This window comes from Pteropus medius, unplaced genomic scaffold (genome assembly GCF_902729225.1).
Source record: "Pteropus medius unplaced genomic scaffold, Ma_sr-lr_union100, whole genome shotgun sequence".
Classification (NCBI taxonomy): Eukaryota; Metazoa; Chordata; class Mammalia; order Chiroptera; family Pteropodidae; genus Pteropus; species Pteropus medius.
The window spans coordinates 4035165-4053146 of NW_024355206.1; the positions used below are offsets into that span (position 1 = coordinate 4035165).

Below are 17982 nucleotides of genomic sequence, written 5' to 3' on the forward strand. Positions count from 1 at the left end.
TCACCCCTCAAGGTCTCCCTATTTATAGCAAGTTTTTAAAAGCTAAACACAAATAACATTGCAAATTTGCCAGCTGCTTGACTGGTAATAAACCTGCTTAGGAATCCGTGACTGTCCTTGAACAATCTTAGTCCTGCGCAGATGAGCCTGTCAGATTGCTCTCGCTTTCTGCTGGTAGGTTCCCTTCCAGTCAGCGCACGGGAGCTTATAAGCAGACAATAAAGACATGAGCAATTACGTAGTAGGTCAGGTGATGGTCAGTGCTGTGAAGACAAATAAAGCAGGCTGAAGGGACAGAGACTGACAGTGAGGGTGGGGGTTGTATCTGACGTACAGTGATCGTGGAAGTCTCCTTGGCAAAGTGATGTTTGAGTAGAGACTTGAAGGAGGTGTAGAGCAAGCCCGCAGCCGTCTGAGGGAAAGGACGTTCTGAGAAGAGGGAATAGTGAATGCAAGGCTCTGAGCGGAAGCGTGCCCAGCATGCCTGAGGAGCGGCAGGGGTCCGTGCGCCCCTGGAGCCGACCAGGTGACAGATGGGAGGAGACCAAGGGCAGTTAGATCGTCCCTGCCAAGTGGCCGTGGTAAAGACTGGGTTTCACTCTGTGTGACATGGTCCTGGGAGGGTTTGAGGACAGGAGGCTCGTGACCTGCTGAGTGTCTAAGGACAGCACTCTGGCTGCTGTGTGGGGAGTGGACAGCAGAGGTGAGGGCAGCAGCGAGCAGGCCGGTCAGAGGGCTTTTGCGGGAGTCCGGGGGAGAGATGATATTGCTAGAGGTGCTGAGGAATGGTCGGCTTGCATATAGTTTGAGGGCAGAGGTCACAGGGTTTGCATGTGGATCAGACGGAGGGTATGGAGGAGAGAGAACTGGAAGAGAGAGAACTCATGGATGCCAGGGTTTTGGCCTGAGCCTCTGGAAGGGCGGAGCTGTCATTTCTTGACATGAGGAAGACTGGGAGGAAATCACTGAGGAGCGGCAGGGGTCCGTGCGTTTAGGTTTTGGACATATTAGGTTTGGGATACCCGTCGAGGTAGAGATCCATGTCTAGAAGTGAGAGGATACTAATTAATAATTTAGCGAGTACCCGCTGAGGGCATATGAAATAGCAGAAGAGAGAACATTTGACCGAAATAACGGTGAAGGGAGAAAATTATGCCATGAGCAGGAATAAGTGAGACAAGCACAAGGCAAGGGAAGGTGGCTTCTGATGGAGGCAGGCGGAGGAAGCCCTCTCCGTCCCGTGCATGGAGGATGTCTGTGCCCTGGTGAGGATGTCAGTGGCACCGCGGACATGCAGCTGCCAGGTGTTTCCCGTGGGCCGTGTGTGGGGACTCCAAAGCAGGGTCTAGGCCTCCCTTCTGTGTCCTCAGTGCCAGGCATCAGTCTTGGCATTTGGTAAAAGTTCGATGGTGACCCTCCCTTTGCAAGCCTCAGCTCTCCATGTATAAGATGCAGAGATTGGACGAGACCAGTGAACTGGGATCAAGTGGGAAGCTTTTAAAAAAGGCGGGAATCTATTCCAGACATACTGAATCAGAATTTCCACAGTGGGAGCTGCGATTCTGTGCTTTAAAGTCACTCCGTGTTATTCTTTTACAGTCAGCCCAGCAGCAGGCTACAGACGGGAATTTGGAAGCCACTGGACCAGACAACTGCTGAGGTCCTCTCCAGCTCTACCATCCTGTGAGTCTCGTTATAATGCGTGCAGTTTTGCTCTGTTCTTGGGAAATGGGGTTGCTGGTTGGGGTGGAAGGGCCTGGAGCGGTAGGTAAGAGGCTGTCTCCGGGTTGGAGGCACCTGGGGCAGGGCAGGCAGGGCAGGCGCATCAGCCAGGGGTTGAAGAGGCGTTGAGGAATGGTCCTGGGAGGGGTGGGGGCAGCGGCAGCCAGGCGTGTTAGGTCCTGGAAATAGAGGGAAAGGACATGACCCCAACTTCGGAGAGGCTCACAGACTGTTGAGAAAACTCAGGGTCCTGGCTCACTGTGGGAAGCGCTGCCACATCAGAGAGGAGGAGGGGAGGAGGAAGGCAGAGGACTGCGGCGCTTAGGGGAGCAGCGCATGGGGCAGGGGCAGGGGCCTGGGGCGTAAGCTTGGGGATGAGGAGGAGTTCTCAGGGGGTTTATGTTTGGGGCCAGTGGGGTGGGCTATCGGGTGTTCTCTAAGTCAGGGGAGCAGCTCGGGCCCTCACACAGGAACATGATAAAGTCAGAGAACCACCAGTGAATGAGAGGGGCCCTGGGAGTCAGCTGGACTTCTGGGCAAAGACCAGCTGGGAGTGGATCCTCTGTGCCAGGGGAAGAGCTTGAGCTGCATCCTGACGGTGATGGGGATTTTGAACAGGGACATCTCTGTGATGAGATATGTGTCCTATGGCAACCCTTCTGAGAAAGCGTGTGGGGGAGGGGCTAAGGCCAGGTGGCGGGAGAAACGAGTGAAAAGCCTGTTGTCTTGCCTGGGTCCGTGGGCACCTGCTTTCCCACACACTACCGAGAATCTCTTTGGGCTGTTTTTAGAATACGAGGTGCCTCATAAAACATTGGCCACTGACTGACTTAGAACATCAGTGACTTGGGGTCACTTAGACCTGTAAGCAGACCTCAGATGTGTGTCCCTGAGGACAGTGGTAGGTTTAAGGTAGAGAGTCTGCCTGTTTACTTTAGGAGTTAGTTTTACGGAGAAATCTAATAGTCCTAGATTCATTTGCCTGACTGTTGCAGCCCAGCTTGTTGAAGGACTCAGATCCTTCAAGTTAGTTTAATTTTACACATTAAACCAAGACCTGCCCAGAATCTTCACACAGGTAATTAATTGGTGACAGCATAGGGGCGAAGGCCAGTTCTTGTGGGTCACAATTTCTTATTCTTTTGACTGTACCATTCTCGGGGGCTTCATGCTGGGTCCAGGAATGTGGGACTCTTCCTTCTGTTTCCCTTGATTCAGCTACAGTTTCTCTCTTCTCTGCTGCCTGTGGTCAGCGTTCCAGCCAGAGTCCAGGCCGAAGCTCCGGCAGGTTGTGGGAGCAGGGCTTGCTCTTATGCTTGCCTGCTCATTCTCTGTGCCCTTGCCAGCTTCCATTCCTGGTACGGAAGAAGCTCCCCTGCCTGGCAGCCAGCTCAAGCATTTTCTCCTGGTCTCGTTTCTGCTAAGTAATCTCACTTTCTCTCTTTCTCTGTTTCTTTCTATGTCTATGTCTCTCTCCATCTCTGTCTCTCTTATACACTTGAGTTGTTTGCTCTGTTGTCCCTGCGATGCTGGAAAGGTGAGGGTAACTTTCATTTATGGATTTTTAAACTCTTAACCACCGTACACAGATTATATCAATATGTAAACCATGTTCAGTCATGTGGGGGAGCAGGGTAAAGAGTTCACCCACAGATTTTAAAACATACACACATACACCCTTCCTTCTAGTCCTGCCTGAGCCAACAAACAATGGCAAATTCAAGGGAATTTACTTTTGTTGTTTCACAGCTCAGTGTTCCTTAGATCACGCGGCTTTCACTGTCATTGTATAAATCTGTGACCTGTAATTTGCTTCCTTGTCTCAAACACAATATGCTGGAGAGAGATCACATCTTTCTTAATGCTTTTGGCGTGCCTCTGCCCCTTGATTCCTGTTACTGAACTTTCGTTAATCTACTGCTACTAAGCTTAATATTGTTAAGGAGAACAGCTGACCAAGTTTAATATTATTTGAAATTCGAAGGTCAATGCCGAGGGAGAGAAAGCTCATCGGTTTAAGTGACAATTCCTCGTTTTTAGTTCCTTGGAGCCTTTTTTTTTTTTTCCCCCTAAATTTGAATAGGTGTGGACATTCTTACATTTATATATTTTACCTATAACACCTTCAGTATATTTTCTGACTAACGGATAATGTTATCTTTTATCTACATCTTTTGTTTCAAACTTCAAAATGCCACCCTCTCCTCTGTAGTATTTTGAGGTTTGATGAACAGACCTGTACTTCAGTTATGCTCCTCTTTTCCCCCTAAATATCTTTTCTGTGGAATAAAATAGAATTCTGGTTTTTAGATTCTCATCAGAGAGCTCTTCATCAACTTTATAAATTCAGTCATTTCTCAAAACCTCTTCCAGCTCCAGTGTGTCTTTTTTTAGGTGTGGAGACCCAAAACTACATGAGACACTGAGTGGTTCTGAACAAGGGCAGGATCCCAGGTTCGAGGTTGTTTCCAGTGTCCTTTCTGGTGATGCCCAGTGTTTTCTGGGCTTTTTGTGATGAAATATGCCACATGGTGTCTTCATAGAATAGTTTAGGTTGATTAGAAAATAATTTTGTTAAAAATTAAAAAAATAATTTTGTTAAAAATAATCCTGTAATGATTATCTTCGTTATGTACATATCTGTTTCTTTAGGACAAATTTCTGAAAGTGGAATTTTTGGACCTTATGTATACATTGCTAAATTGCTCTTTTTGGTTTTCTGAAACTTTTTTATTTTACTTAAAAATGAGGCCTCTCTGGGGCTGTCAACATGGATGTATGTGTCACACATAAATAAAACCTAAGTGAAGCCATGAAACATGATTGACATAAAATTAGTGCCGGAGGAAGCTTTGTGACTGTTTTACATGAAATAAATCTTACAGTTCTCTCTTGAGGTTGAATCTTGGGAAATGAAAACCCCTTTGGGTGAAGAGAACATCTGGAGCAGAATATGCAAGATGGACTTTTTGTGCTAAATTGCTCTTAAGATAGGTTATATCAATTTATACTGTCTTCACAATGCTTACTTTGTCACATCTCTGCCAGCACTAAGGATTATTAGTTTTTAAAAACTTTGGTCAGTTTTGTAAACCAAAAATGGTTTCTCATTGTTTTAATTTGTATTTTTCTGATTTTTTGGTCGACTTTTTGGTTTTCATTGGTAGATTTCTTTACAGTTACTTCCTCTGCTTTTATGACAGTACACTTTGATTAACTTCTATTTTCTACTTATAAGCAGCGTGATAATTTAGAGCAAGATTTAAAGAAATAAAAACACTTGGGTACACCATGAGTCCCTTAGTCACTGTTATCAGTTGCTGGTATTTTTGGTTTTCCTTACTAGGGCTAAAGAGAAAACAGGATTAAATCTTTGGCTTTTAGAAGACTCAACTTTGGTATTTAAATCCAAAGGTTATATAGGTTTTTCCTGCTGCCCTACCATTTCCTATCTCTCATTTTCCTAACAAAAGATACCCTACCTTACCGCTGACCATTCTGAGCCAACCCCTGAGATTTCTCTGTGTGGAGAACATTATTTTCTTCTGCTGTGTTGTCTCTCAGCTTCAAGCCCCCGTGGCTTCAAGTCAGACAATAGTAGGCTCCCGGCTGTTCCCTGCACACAGGGCCAGCTACTGCCCCTCCTCCCCCACAGGCTTCTCCAGCTCCTTAAAAAGACCAACTATTCTGCCCTCCTCCCCCAATCTTTGTTTTCGTTTCCTTCGTGTTGGGATGCCAAGGGCTTTCACTGACATCCAGTACATTCCCCTTGGTAATGGGCTCCAACGCTTCCCATCCCAGGAGCCAATCATTTGTTGTCCAGAAACTTTACATCTCATTTCAGTGAGATAGTCTGCTGCCAACCCATAGTTAGTATAGATAATTGGTATTTCACTTTATTAGTATCTACCATAATTAGCTATCTTCCCAATTGGGGGAAGGGTATTTTCTATGAAAACTCTTAAGCAGGCAGATGTGTTTTGTTGGTTGGGGGTTGGGTGGGGGTCAAGAAACCAAACCTGCAAATCTGTTGATCCCGTGGGGTAGTAACAGATATACCTCTGCCATGCCACCTGTTCCCCTGTGGTTCTGAGTGTTTTTTCTCCTTTATTTTCTCTTTGTAAAATTATAAAAACAGTCTATTAGCATAAAAAGTTTTGGAAAAATAACCCACCACCCTGCTTATTTTTCTTTTAATCTTGCCTCAGGCACATACCTAGGTTTACATTGTTATAATTACAGTCTGACACGATAACATTTGCATGAGGTTTTTTAACTTACCACTATAAGTAATTTTCCATGTTGCTAGATTATATAATTAGGGTTTTTAAAAATTAAAATTTATTGGAGTAACATTAGTTAATACATTATAGAAATTTTCAGGTGTACAACTTTATAATAGGACATCTATGTACTCCAGTGTGTGCTCACCATCTGAAGTCTGATCTCCTTCTGTCACTGGGTATTTGACTCCCTTTGCTTTCTTTGCCCTCCCCCATCCCTCATCCCCCTTCCCCTCTGTCAACCACCATTCTGTTGTCTATATATATGAGTTTGTTTTGTTTGTTCATTTGTTATTTTTTGTTTTCTATCCCACATATGAATGAAATCACATAATTCTTTTCCTTTTCCATCTGACTTATTTCACTTTGCATGATATTCTCAAGATCCTTTCATCTTGTCGAAATGGCAGTGTTTTACCTTTTTTATGGCTTAGTAGTATTTTGTTGTATATCCAAACACATCTTTATCCAGTCATCTTTGGAAGGACACTTAGCATAATTAGGATTTTTAATGACCGCATAGTAATCTGTCAGTCAACCATTCCCTGTTCTTGGACATTTAGATTGTGTGTGTATCTGTGTCTTTTGCATTGTTTTAATGATGCTGTACACTTTTGCATATAGCTTTTGGGAATTTTTGTTCTTAGGATACATTTCTAGCGGTGGGGTTCCAGGACCCAATTTGCCAGTTATCTGTGCAGCTACTGCACTGCTTTCTAAAAGAGTTGTATAAGCCTGCATCCAGAAAGGTTGTCAGTATAAACATGGTATAAAAAGTATGTAAATGAGTCAAGCTCTGGGATGCTGAAGCTTTGTAGGCTGAACAAGGGAGATGGTGGGTCTTTCTTCTTCTTTCTGGCAGATTTGAGCCAGCCAGCGTCATGTTTCACCAGGTGAGTGTTACAGTAATTTTCTAAGGGAAGGCATCTTTACTTGTGCCTTGAGACTACTCTGTTGCAGTAGTTCTGTAGCTCTGCTTCTGCAAATCATGAAAGAAACAGGTAGATTTTCTTTTCTTTGTGTATTAAGTTAAAATAAAGTTTAAGCCTTCTCCAGAACTGTTCCCTGGTCAATTTGATAACTATATGGTGCTTTGAGAGTCACCCTGCCCTTCGGGTTCAGTGGTCCATTCCTGACCAATTACAGTTTTAGGGTGAAAATTAACGAATCGAGTACATGCTGAGATAAAGAAAAACACACCTAGGGGATAATATAATTTTTCAGTGTATTTATGAGACAGCATAAATCTTGGCAGGAGCAAATCATTTAGAATTTGATTAAATTTCATGCAGTAAAAAATACGTTATACAAAGTTAATATTACTAAGAGTAAGTTAGTAGAACTTATAGGCAAGTCACATATATGAATCATAAGTTTTCTGAAGGAAGGAGGTGCTGAGCCATGCATTTTTTTTTAAGGGGCTGAGTGATTGATTTTTTGCTAACGCATGTGATCATGGAGTGATGATATTCCCTGACAAATCGAGGGAGTGTGGTTTGTGTGTACCCTGTTTTTGGCTATGCAGCCAGCCAGGAATTTCCAGGTATTGAGGTTTAGGGCCTGCCAGTCAGGCATGTCACTACATACAAACTTTTCTTTCCACCCCTCCCCCCATGTCCCCAGCGTTTTGGAAACCTGTTGAGATAAAACACAGGTGCGTGACTTCCCATCATACAGGGGCTTGTGCATGAGTCTGTTGGCTGTGTGCGTGCGTTAGTGTGCGGTGAAGATGATGCCAAGCAGAGTCCGGTAGGTTCCTGGGATCACTGATTCTGTTCTCTGTTTGTCTTATAGCCCTTGCCAGCGTCCAGCCATGGGGGATATGAAAACTCCAGATTTTGATGACCTTCTGGCTGCCTTTGACATCCCAGACCCCACCAGCCTTGATGCCAAGGAGGCCATCCAGACCCCCAGTGAGGAGAATGAGAGTCCCCTCAAACCTCCAGGCACGTGTATGGATGAGAGTGTGTCCTTGTCTCACTCAGGGTCAGCCTCAGATGTGCCGGCCGTGAGTGTCATTGTCAAGAACACCAGCCGCCAGGAATCATTTGAAGCGGAGAAGGACCACATCGCTCCTAGCCTCCTGCACAACGGATTCCGGGGATCGGACCTGCCTCCGGATGCCCACAACCTGGGCCACAATTGTGGGAAGTTTGATTCCACTTTCATGAATGGAGACAGTGCCAGGGGTTTCCCGGGCAAGCTGGAGCCTTCCAAATCGGAGCCACTACCAACCTTTAACCAGTTCAGTCCCATCTCCAGTCCGGAACCTGAGGACACCATCAAAGATAATGGGTGTGGACCGAAGCCCAAGCACTCTGACAGTTATTTCCCACCCCCTCCTGGGTGTGGGCCTGTCCTGGAGGCTCTGGCTAAGTTTCCAGTCCCGGACCTGCATATGTTTGATCACTTCTGTAAGAATGAACCCAAGCCAGAACCCCTGCCCCTGGGGAGTCAGCAGGAACACGAGCGGGGTGGGCCAAAGGCGTTGGAGCCTCACAAGGAGCTGGATGCCACTCGCTTCTTTGGGGAAGCTTTGGAGTTCAACAGCCACCCCAGCAAGGGGCTCACTGCGGAGTTTGGGACCTGCTCATCAGTCCCCCCGAGGCAGCGTCTTAAGCCAGCCCATTCCAAGCTGTCCTCTTGTGTGGCAGCCTTGGTGGCCCTGCAGGCCAAAAGAGTCGCCAGTGTCACCAAGGAGGATCAGCCTGGCCACACAAAGGACCCCTCAGGGCCCACTAAAGAGGGCTCCAAAGGCAGCCCCAAAATGCCCAAGTCACCAAAGAGTCCCCGGAGCCCTCTGGAGGCCACTAGGAAGTGCATGAAGCCATCGGACAGCCCCCGGAGCATCTGCAGTGATGGCAGCAGCAAGGGCTCCCCTTCTGTGGCTGCCAGCTCCCCACCAGCAATTCCCAAAGTCAGAATCAAAACCATTAAGACATCGTCGGGGGAAATCAAAAGGACTGTCACAAGGATCTTGCCAGACCCGGATGATCCCAATAAGTCCCCCGTTGGGTCACCTCTGGGGAGTGCCACGGCCGAGGCCCCGAGCGAGGTGCCTGAGGACGAGGTCACTGCCCTACCTGCAGTGGAGCACTTTCCTGAGGGGAGCACTAGTTCAGGGAGTCCCCAGGGTGACAGGAAGGGGGCTGAGAGCACGGGGAAGGCCAGTGGCTCTTCGTCTCCCAGCTGTGGCCCTGTGTCCCGGGTCCCGAAGGGGGCTGCCCCGAGCTCACAGGTGGGCAAGAGGCCGCAGCAGAGCGCAGCGCCGCAGGCATCCACCCTGGCCCCTGCCACCCTCCTGCCCAAAGCCGTTCACCTGGCCAACCTGAACCTGGTCCCCCACAGCGTCGCTGCCTCGGTGACGGCCAAGTCCTCAGTGCAGAGGCGGAGCCAGCCGCAGCTCACGCAGATGTCGGTGCCCCTGGTCCACCAGGTGAAAAAGGCCGCCCCGCTGGTGGTGGAGGTCTTCAACAAGGTCCTCCACAGCTCCAACCCCGTGCCCCTGTACGCGCCAAATCTCAGCCCGCCTGCCGACAGCAGGATCCACGTGCCGGCCAGCGGGTACTGCTGCCTGGAGTGTGGCGACGCGTTTGCCTTAGAGAAGAGCCTGAGCCAGCACTACGGCCGGCGGAGCGTCCACATCGAGGTGCTGTGTACGCTGTGCTCCCAGACGCTGCTCTTCTTCAACAAGTGCAGCCTGCTGCGACACGCCCGCGACCACAAGAGCAAGGGGCTCGTCATGCAGTGCTCGCAGCTGCTCGTGAAGCCCATTTCTGCGGACCAAATGTTCGCGGCGGCCCCCGCGAACTCCCCGGCCCCCGCAGCTCCCGCCCCCGCCGCCTTGCCTCCTTCCCCCAAGCACGGCCCCACCGCGGGCAGTGCCAGCTCCACCATTCCAGCTTTGCCACTCTACCCGGACCCCGTGAGGCTCATCCGGCATGGAATCAAGTGTCTCGAATGTCACAAGCAGATACGCGACCACACAGTCATGGCCGCGCATTTCCAGAGGACATCAGAGGAGACCGAGGGGCTGGTAAGCGGCCCTCCCTGTGGCAGGTGGCAGGCCCTGGTTCACATGGGCTCCATGTTGGGCAGGGAGAGAAAAGCTCACCAATGGGGGCAGTGGTGGCATCTCATGAGTTGTGGCACAGGGTCCGGCTTGCTTGTAGCGCCTGCTTGGATATATAGTGTTTGGTATTTAGTGGGCAAAGCGTCCTGCCCACAACGGAGGGGAGACCCTGAGGACCTGGTGAGTGTGTGTGTGGATGTGGCCCGCGGCCCACTCAGCTCCCAGTGGGCTGTCAGGGCCCAGTGTCAGGCCTGGGCTAGAGTCTTTACTGGATGATGCTTTGGCCTCTGGCACGTGTCAGTGTGGTCCTCGCAGGTCCCCAAAGGACTCGGGGGTGGAGGTAGGTGTGACACTGCCTTGCGATTTGGTCTGTACTTCCGAGAACCATGCCTGCACTGCCCACAGTGGACACAACTCTTTGTGCAGAATCCTTTGGGGAAAGCACAGTGGGCCAGTGTCAGGGCCGATGTGGGAGGAAGGAGAGCAGACTGACACGTGGGCCTCTTCTTTTCGTCCGTGTTCTCATCTCTCTGGGAAGGCACCGCGCTTACTGCTTGTTCTTCTTGGTTATGCTTGATGAGACCTGGCTTTATTTCCAAAAGGCATCTGTGCTCAAAATTCCCTTTGGCACAATCTGTGTCAGTGGCTGGCCGTGTTGGCAAGGTCCTGTGAAGGAAGCGGGTCTTCAGAGAAGTCTCCAGAAAGCTCTTTTCTCCCTCCTCCAGGTGGAAGGAGTCTCTGCATGACCTGGCCAAGCCTGCCCCCTCACCGAGCCTCCTGCAGCCAGGACTGCAGCGGCCTGGGATGAAAGCAAAATAGCTCCTTTCACTTCAATTCAGCAGGGTCCTGCACACCTGCTGGTGGCCGATGAGCTTTACACATGTGTTCTGTGTGTTCCCAGTGCCCACGGCTGTGCTGAGTGCAGGGGTTCCAGCAGGAGGGAGCCTCCCTGTTCTTCCCGGGGCTCACTGCACAGCAAGGGCAGAGCTGCCCGCCCGGACAGCTGCAGGGCGCAGACCGACAGTGGGGCCGAAACGGGCTGGTCAGCATAGTTGCAGAGAGTGCCTCAGAGGAACTAATTCATCATGACGCCACACGTGACATTGGAGTTGGACCAGCAAGGGATGAGTTTGGAGGAGGGGGAGGGGCAAGGTTTTCAGGTAGAGGGACAAAAGTATGTGAAAGGGCCCCCTGCATTTGAGGAATAGGGAGATGTCAAGAGTGAGGCCAGCCTCGGGAGTATCAGAATAGAGACAGGAGGTGGAATTTGGCGGGGCTGTGGGGCTTCTGCAGCCACAAAAGGGGCCAGCACAGTGCTGCAGGGTCGCTGTTACCTCTCATGTTCACCTTCCCTGTTTGTTGCATTTTCCTTCTGATGAGGCAGATGGACTATGGCCACCCAGCCCTTTTCTCAGTGGCCTCAGGTCTTTTTGCTGTACCAGCATGGTTGACTTGGTCCCAGATCGCTTCTTCTGAGTCATGTGATCAGAACCATTGCCAGTGGAGGTCTGACGCCTGGGCCTGTGTTTTTTTTTTCCTCACGCTCTTCCTCATTCATCTTCTAGAATCTGAGCAGAAGTCTGGATATTGGATCCCAGACTGGCACCCTCTCATCCTGTGTCATTCTCCTCTGGTGAGAGCTGGACAAGGTGGTCCCTGACAGGAAGGGAGGGAGCACCCAGGAGGGCTGTCAGAGTTCTTTCAGTCTAGTTCTAATCCTTCAAAATCTCCTGCTGATAAAAGTAGCCTTTGTGTCTCAGAGAAAAATTAAGGCTTGAGCTCTGAGATCAAAACCTAGCCTTGATGGCTATTGGACTTGGGTTGCTCAAAACAGTACCCTGGCTTCAGGCCATGTCCAAGGCAGGGGGTGGAAGGGTAGGGTGTGGCCCTACTCTAGGGTAGGAGTTGCAGGACAGCACGTTCTGGCCTTTTGTCTTCTTCCCGCTGCCAGGAACTGGAGCTGCCTCCCTCTGCAGTGGCTGGATGGTTCCTTCACCTTGCATTCCAAGATGTCAGAACAGAGAGACGATTTCTTCTTGTTCTTAAGCTTTTTATTAACTGTAATGTCATTATGACACCTAACAAAATAACAATTCCTTAATATTTCCTAAAATAAGTCCATATTCAAAATTTCCCATTTTTGTCAAAAGTTGTGTTTTTACAGTTGGGCTTGTTTTGAATTGGGATCCAAACGTGGACATACTTTACGTTTGTTAAGTCTTTTAAACTTCTCATCTAGAACAGTACCTTGTCCCACTCTACCCCATCAGACCCTTTTTTTTTTTTATGGCATCGATTTGGGTCATGTGTCCTGAGGATTTTCCAGGATAATTCTGAGTTCAACTGATTGCTTCCGGAGAACTTTCCTGTATAATTTTGAATTTGACTGATTGCTTCCTCACTTAATTAACTTATTCTTCTATATCCCATATTTTATCCGTGCATTAGACATTAGCAATAAAGACTTGATCAGGTTCAGGGTTGAATAGGGGGAACACTATGTCATTCCTATCCGGTGGCTTCAGGGAGGCCCAGAGTGCTTGATTTTCTGTTTTAGTGATGCTAAACTTCTCAGGGAGTTTAGGTGGTGGTGTTCTTATCCCTTCGTTGTAAAGTCCCTATCTTATCCTAACGGTTGGTTTTAGTATCCATTAGTAATCACTGCCTGAGTCAGTAATTTTATTAGGAGTTGCAAAAGGATGTTTTTCTAATGTAATTACTTATTTTTATTAGCTGGGAATGTGTATAAATTATCTTTCTCTCTTCCATGAGGGCTGTTTGGTTACTCTGTTTTATAGCTTATGTTGGAATATGGGATAAATACATAATTAGTTAAAAGGTTTCATAGTAGTGAGTTGATGCCCTAATAATCTCAAATAGTGTTTTAGGAGTCCCTTTGCTATTATTTTTTAAAACTGTGGTAAACTACACATATCATTTACCATCCTAATTAATTTTTAGCATACAATTCAGTAGCATTAAATACATTCACATTCTTTTGCATTCAATTTCCAAAACTCTTCATCTCGCAAAACAAACTCTGCACCCATTCAACAACAGCTCCCATTCTCCCCTCCCCTTAGCCCCTGGCAGCCACTGTTCTACTTCCTGTCTTTATGATTCGACTACCCTAGGTACCTCATATAAGTGGAATCATGCAGTACTTGTCTTTTTGTGACTGGCTTATGTCACGTGGTTTATTCATGTTGTAACGTGTCAGAATTTCTGCCCTTTTTAAAGGCTGAATAATATTCTATCGTATGTATAAACCACGTTTTGTTTATTCATCTGTTGATGGACACTTGGATTGCCTTCCACCTTTTGGGTGTTGTGAATATATACACACAAATTTCAAACTGTCAAAATCAATACAATTTTTAACATTAGGACAACTGCATAAAGATGAAAGTGTTTTTTATAGCTCTTCTTGCCCTGATGTATCACATTAAGGATGTATAGATTGAAATATTATATTTGAAACAGTCATTTGTTTCAAACAGTCTTTTCTCTCCACGGTTAATATATAGTGACTTGACATAGAGTTAGGTTACTTGTTTCTGTTTTGCAATTTTTAGGGGATGCTTTTGTTTATTTAGTTCAATTTCATGTTATTTAAAAATTATGTAAGACATTTCATTCCAAAGTTCAAACTGTAACAAGGAACGCTTAGAGAAGTCTTGCTTCCATCCCTGTCCTTTAGTCCTGTTCTCTCCTTCCCCATAGGTAACCATTTTTATTCAGTTTTGGCTTATCACATAAGCAGGCATGTGTGTGTGTGTGTGTGTGTGTGTGTGTGATATTCTTACATACACAAAACAGCATGTTCATTTACTGTTTTGCACCTAAAATAATACTTAAAAAAAAACTTCATTACGGAATGTCCCAAACATATATAAAAGCAGAAAGAATAGTGTAATGGACGCTTCTTTAACAGTTAGCGACTCATGGCCCATCTTGTTTCATGTATCTTCTTACCTGCCCCTCTCCTCCAATGGATTATTTTTAAACAAATCTCAACATCAGTGCATCTGTAAATTTTTCAGTATACATCTCTAAAAGTTAAGGGTTCCCCTCCAAATATAGACATAATCATCATATCTCAGAATTAACAATTTTCATTATCAAATCAATATCAAGTGTCAAAGGTCTCAATGTTATCATTAAGTTAGTGTTCAATATCTCTGGTTGTCTCATTCTTTTTTACACTTGGCTTGCTTGAATCAGGATCCAAATCAGTGCTATGCATTGTAAATGTTGAAAATTTCTCTTAACTCTCTTTTAACCTATAAATTCCCTTTTCTGTCTTTTTTTTCCCCCTTGTAATTAGTTTCTGGAAAAAACTGGGTAGTTTGTCCTGTAGAGGCCCCACATTCTGGATTTTGCTGATAAAAGCAGAGGTCCTTCCCTGTCCTCCCAACAACTTTGCCTCTGTGCAGCTTCTCTGACCCTGTCAGGCCACTCAGTGAGCAGTCCAGGTGTCCCCTTATTACTAAGAAGAGCTTCTCTAGATGCAGCACCAGCTCAGTCAGTCGGTAGCTTTCCCCTCTGGCAGTCTGGGCTCTGCCCATTAGAGCTTCAGTTAGTCTGGCCGTGGACTTGTCTTCCCTTGGTTCTGTCCCGGGGCTGAGAACAAAGGAGCTGCTGCCTATTCCCGCCTTTTCTGTGCGTGTATGTGGTTAGCTGTGGCTCAGGGCACCTCCTCCCCACCAAGAGTGGGCAGACAAGGCTGAGGGAATGGAAACGGGCAAGACGACTCATTCAGTCTACAGCCAGTCAGGGTAGGCTTAGGTCCCCTGTGGAAGTCACTGAGCCATCTTACTGGAGGTGTGGAGTGGGAGCCACCTCTGCTGAGTGAAGAAGAGGCCCTGGTGGGTCTGGCAGTGAAGTGAGGTCTTAGGATTCAAGAAGTGCCTTAGGCCTCTGGAAAGGGAAGGCTGGACCTCTGCTAAACTGGAGGGAAGAAACACAGTTCTAGAGCAGGACTAACTTTTGGGGACACTGTCGGGTGAGAAGTAAAGCTTGCTTGGGTGTAAGTCTCAACACTTTTAACGAGGTCTGGGGTGTCCAAGTATCCTAAGAGAGTTGGAAGAGAGGATGGTTAGGGGAGGGGTTATTCTGACCTGTGTCTTAGGACAGCCAGAGAGCTGTGATTGGAGAGCCTGGGGCCTGCAGCACCTGCATGAACTGCTTTCTTGGTGTTCTTTCCTAGACTTGCCAGGTGTGCCAGATGCTGCTGCCCAACCAGTGCAGTTTCTGTGCCCACCAGCGGATCCACACACACAAGTCCCCTTACTGCTGTCCAGAGTGTGGAGCACTCTGTCGCTCCGCCTACTTCCAGACCCACGTAAAGGAGAATTGCCTGCACTATGCCCGCAAGGTGGGCTACAGGTGGGTGCTGCCTGGCTCGCTGTCCTGTCCTGGGATTGCCCAGTGGCTGGTCCATCTCCTGGGCCAGAACTTGTTTCAGAATGAGCTTTGGTCTTCAGAGTCCTGGCCTCCAGCTCAGGCAAGCATGTTGATTGGTATGTGGACAGACATTTTTATTTTCTAGAGAACAAGAAGAGAAAGGGGAGAAGAATAAGGAGTTAAAAAAAAATTAAACAGAAAAAATAGCTTTGAAGGGGAAGCTTTGGGGCAGATGAGACTGTATAGGACCTTTACTTTGTCAGCTTGGTTTTTAAAATGTATATAAACTTAATTTGCTCACAAATTTACTGTGTTTGGCATATTAAATTGAAAGTACTATTTCAATAATAAATTTCCTACTCACAGCACTTTGAAATGTTCTCAATTTTCATTAACAAATGGAGCTGCAAGACTCTGAAACTTAAAGGGCTCCAGTATCTTCGCGTTGATTAGTTTTTGTTAGTTCGTGAGAAGCAAGTAAAACCAGAGAATGGAAAAAAATGATCAGCCTCCGAGTGAAATCAAGAAAACTCTTATTTTAGACTGAATCTCCTCCATTGTGTCAGACATATATAAGCAAGAAGTCATTTTCTGGAAAAAGAGCAAAATGAGGAGGTGGCTCCCTTCAAAGGCATTGATCTGTAACTTTCACAGTGACCCAGTCAGGGCTCCTGTATTGACTGACCGCATTTGAGAGTTTCTGCATCTTCTCATGTTTTACTTTATCACTTTCACTCATGAAACTTATTTTGCTCAAGTTTAGTAAGATTTTCTTTTCTTTGGTATTTAAAAAAATACATATGAATTTAGTTAATTTAATAAACCTTTTCTGAGTACTTATTATTGTGTTTAGCATTGTGCCAGACACTCAAGATACAATGATTAAGACACAGCCCCTATCCTCAACAGAGTTCCAGGCTGGTAGGTTCCGTGTGCACAGTAATTGTAACTTGGGGCAGTCAATCCCGTAGTGGAGGGATGGTCAGCAAAACTCCACAGAGAATTTAGGAGATTTTTAGGCAGAAGAAAGAGGAAGAAGATACCTGGCAAGGGAATGGGCGGGGATACTTGCACACCTGAAAGGAGTTACAGGAAGATCAGCATCTCTGTAGAGGTGGGTCAGGACGGTGTGGGGACTGTTGAGAATTGAGTTGGTAGAAGGCAGACCTACTTCTTGTCAGACATTTGGTCTTTATCCAGTGGACGGTGAGGAGCTACAGAAAGATTTGCAGCAGGGGAGTGATCTGGCTAGATCTGTTTCTGGGAAGCTGACACATATATTAGGGAAGGAAGAGACTAGAGACTGGTTGAGAGGTAAGTGTGACAGCTCAACCATGGCCGTAGGGATGGAGAGAAGGTAGATTTGAGAGAGACACTAGAAGTAGAAGCATTAAGGCTTGATAGCTTATAGATGGGGGTGAGGATGGAGAGGGGTTAGTGATGACTCCCAGGTTTCTTTCTTGATGTGAACATGTCCAAGTATAGACTAATTTCTTTGCATGTTAGGAGAATGGAGAATCCAAAATGCATGAGAAATGAAACAACCAGACACGGGCTTGTACAAAGCCCTTGCCATCATATTTCAGAAGAGCAGAGGTTGGCAGCATCCCAGGCTACATTTTTAAACCAAAAACACCTGATGTGTGTTTTTACAGTATTCTATAACATTTGAAAATATCTTTTAAACTTTGACTTAAGTGTGTACTGCTTATTCCAAGATCTAAACCAATCCAACAGAAATGCAATCAACACTTAAGATTTTTATCTTTGAATCTTGAATCTAAGAAATTTCCAGTAGCACAGATGGATTAATAGCAATTTTTTTGCCTTCTAATTTTATTTTCTTTTGTATGAGTAAAAAGAAACACTATCTCAAAAGCAATTCAGTTTATCAAGCCTTTTTATAAGGAATGTCAGCGAAAAATATGATTCAGCTGTAGAGGGATTACTGAAGATAATTGACATTAAAATCATCAATGACCTGTGATTGAACTCTGAAGGCATACATTCTAGTACAATATTCATGACACTTAACATTTAAACTATTGAAGTCTTTGTAAGTAACAGCTTTATTCAGATATAAGTGACATACCATGGAATTCACCCATTTAAGGTATATAGTCTGGTGGTTTTAGTACATTCAGAGTTGTGCAGTCAGTCGCCACAATCAGTTTTAGAGCATTTTCATCACTCCCCCAAAAACTATACTAACAGTCTTCCCATGCACCCAGTCCATAAACACTGATTTGCCGTATCATAGATTTGTCTCTTTTGGACATTTCATATAAATGGAATTATACTCTTAGCGTAATATTTTCAAGATTTATCTTTGTAATGAACGTTTCGTTCCTTTCATGGCTGAATGATGACCTGTTGTATGTATACACCACACATTGTTTATCCATCCATCTGTTGATGGGCATGTTTTGGTTATTATGAGTCAGGCTGCTAATGAGCATTCATGTACAAGTTATTGTATGGATGTATGTTTTCAGTTCT

The 17982-nt window shown here is 46.2% G+C and overlaps 1 protein-coding gene across 8 annotated transcripts in view; it reads left to right on the forward strand.

Annotated features, from left to right (window-relative positions):
- The window catches only part of ZNF592 (zinc finger protein 592), a 43089-nt gene that overhangs the window by 15100 nt on the left and 10007 nt on the right, over positions 1-17982 (forward strand). For all 8 annotated transcript variants that reach the window (XM_039858229.1, XM_039858231.1, XM_039858230.1 and 5 more), the window contains 3 exons: positions 1600-1683; positions 7800-10041; positions 15287-15465. In XM_039858229.1, coding sequence (XP_039714163.1) covers positions 7819-10041; positions 15287-15465 — 2402 coding nt within the window. In that variant the 5' untranslated portion in view covers positions 1600-1683; positions 7800-7818. The remainder of the gene's footprint in view (positions 1-1599; positions 1684-7799; positions 10042-15286; positions 15466-17982) is intronic.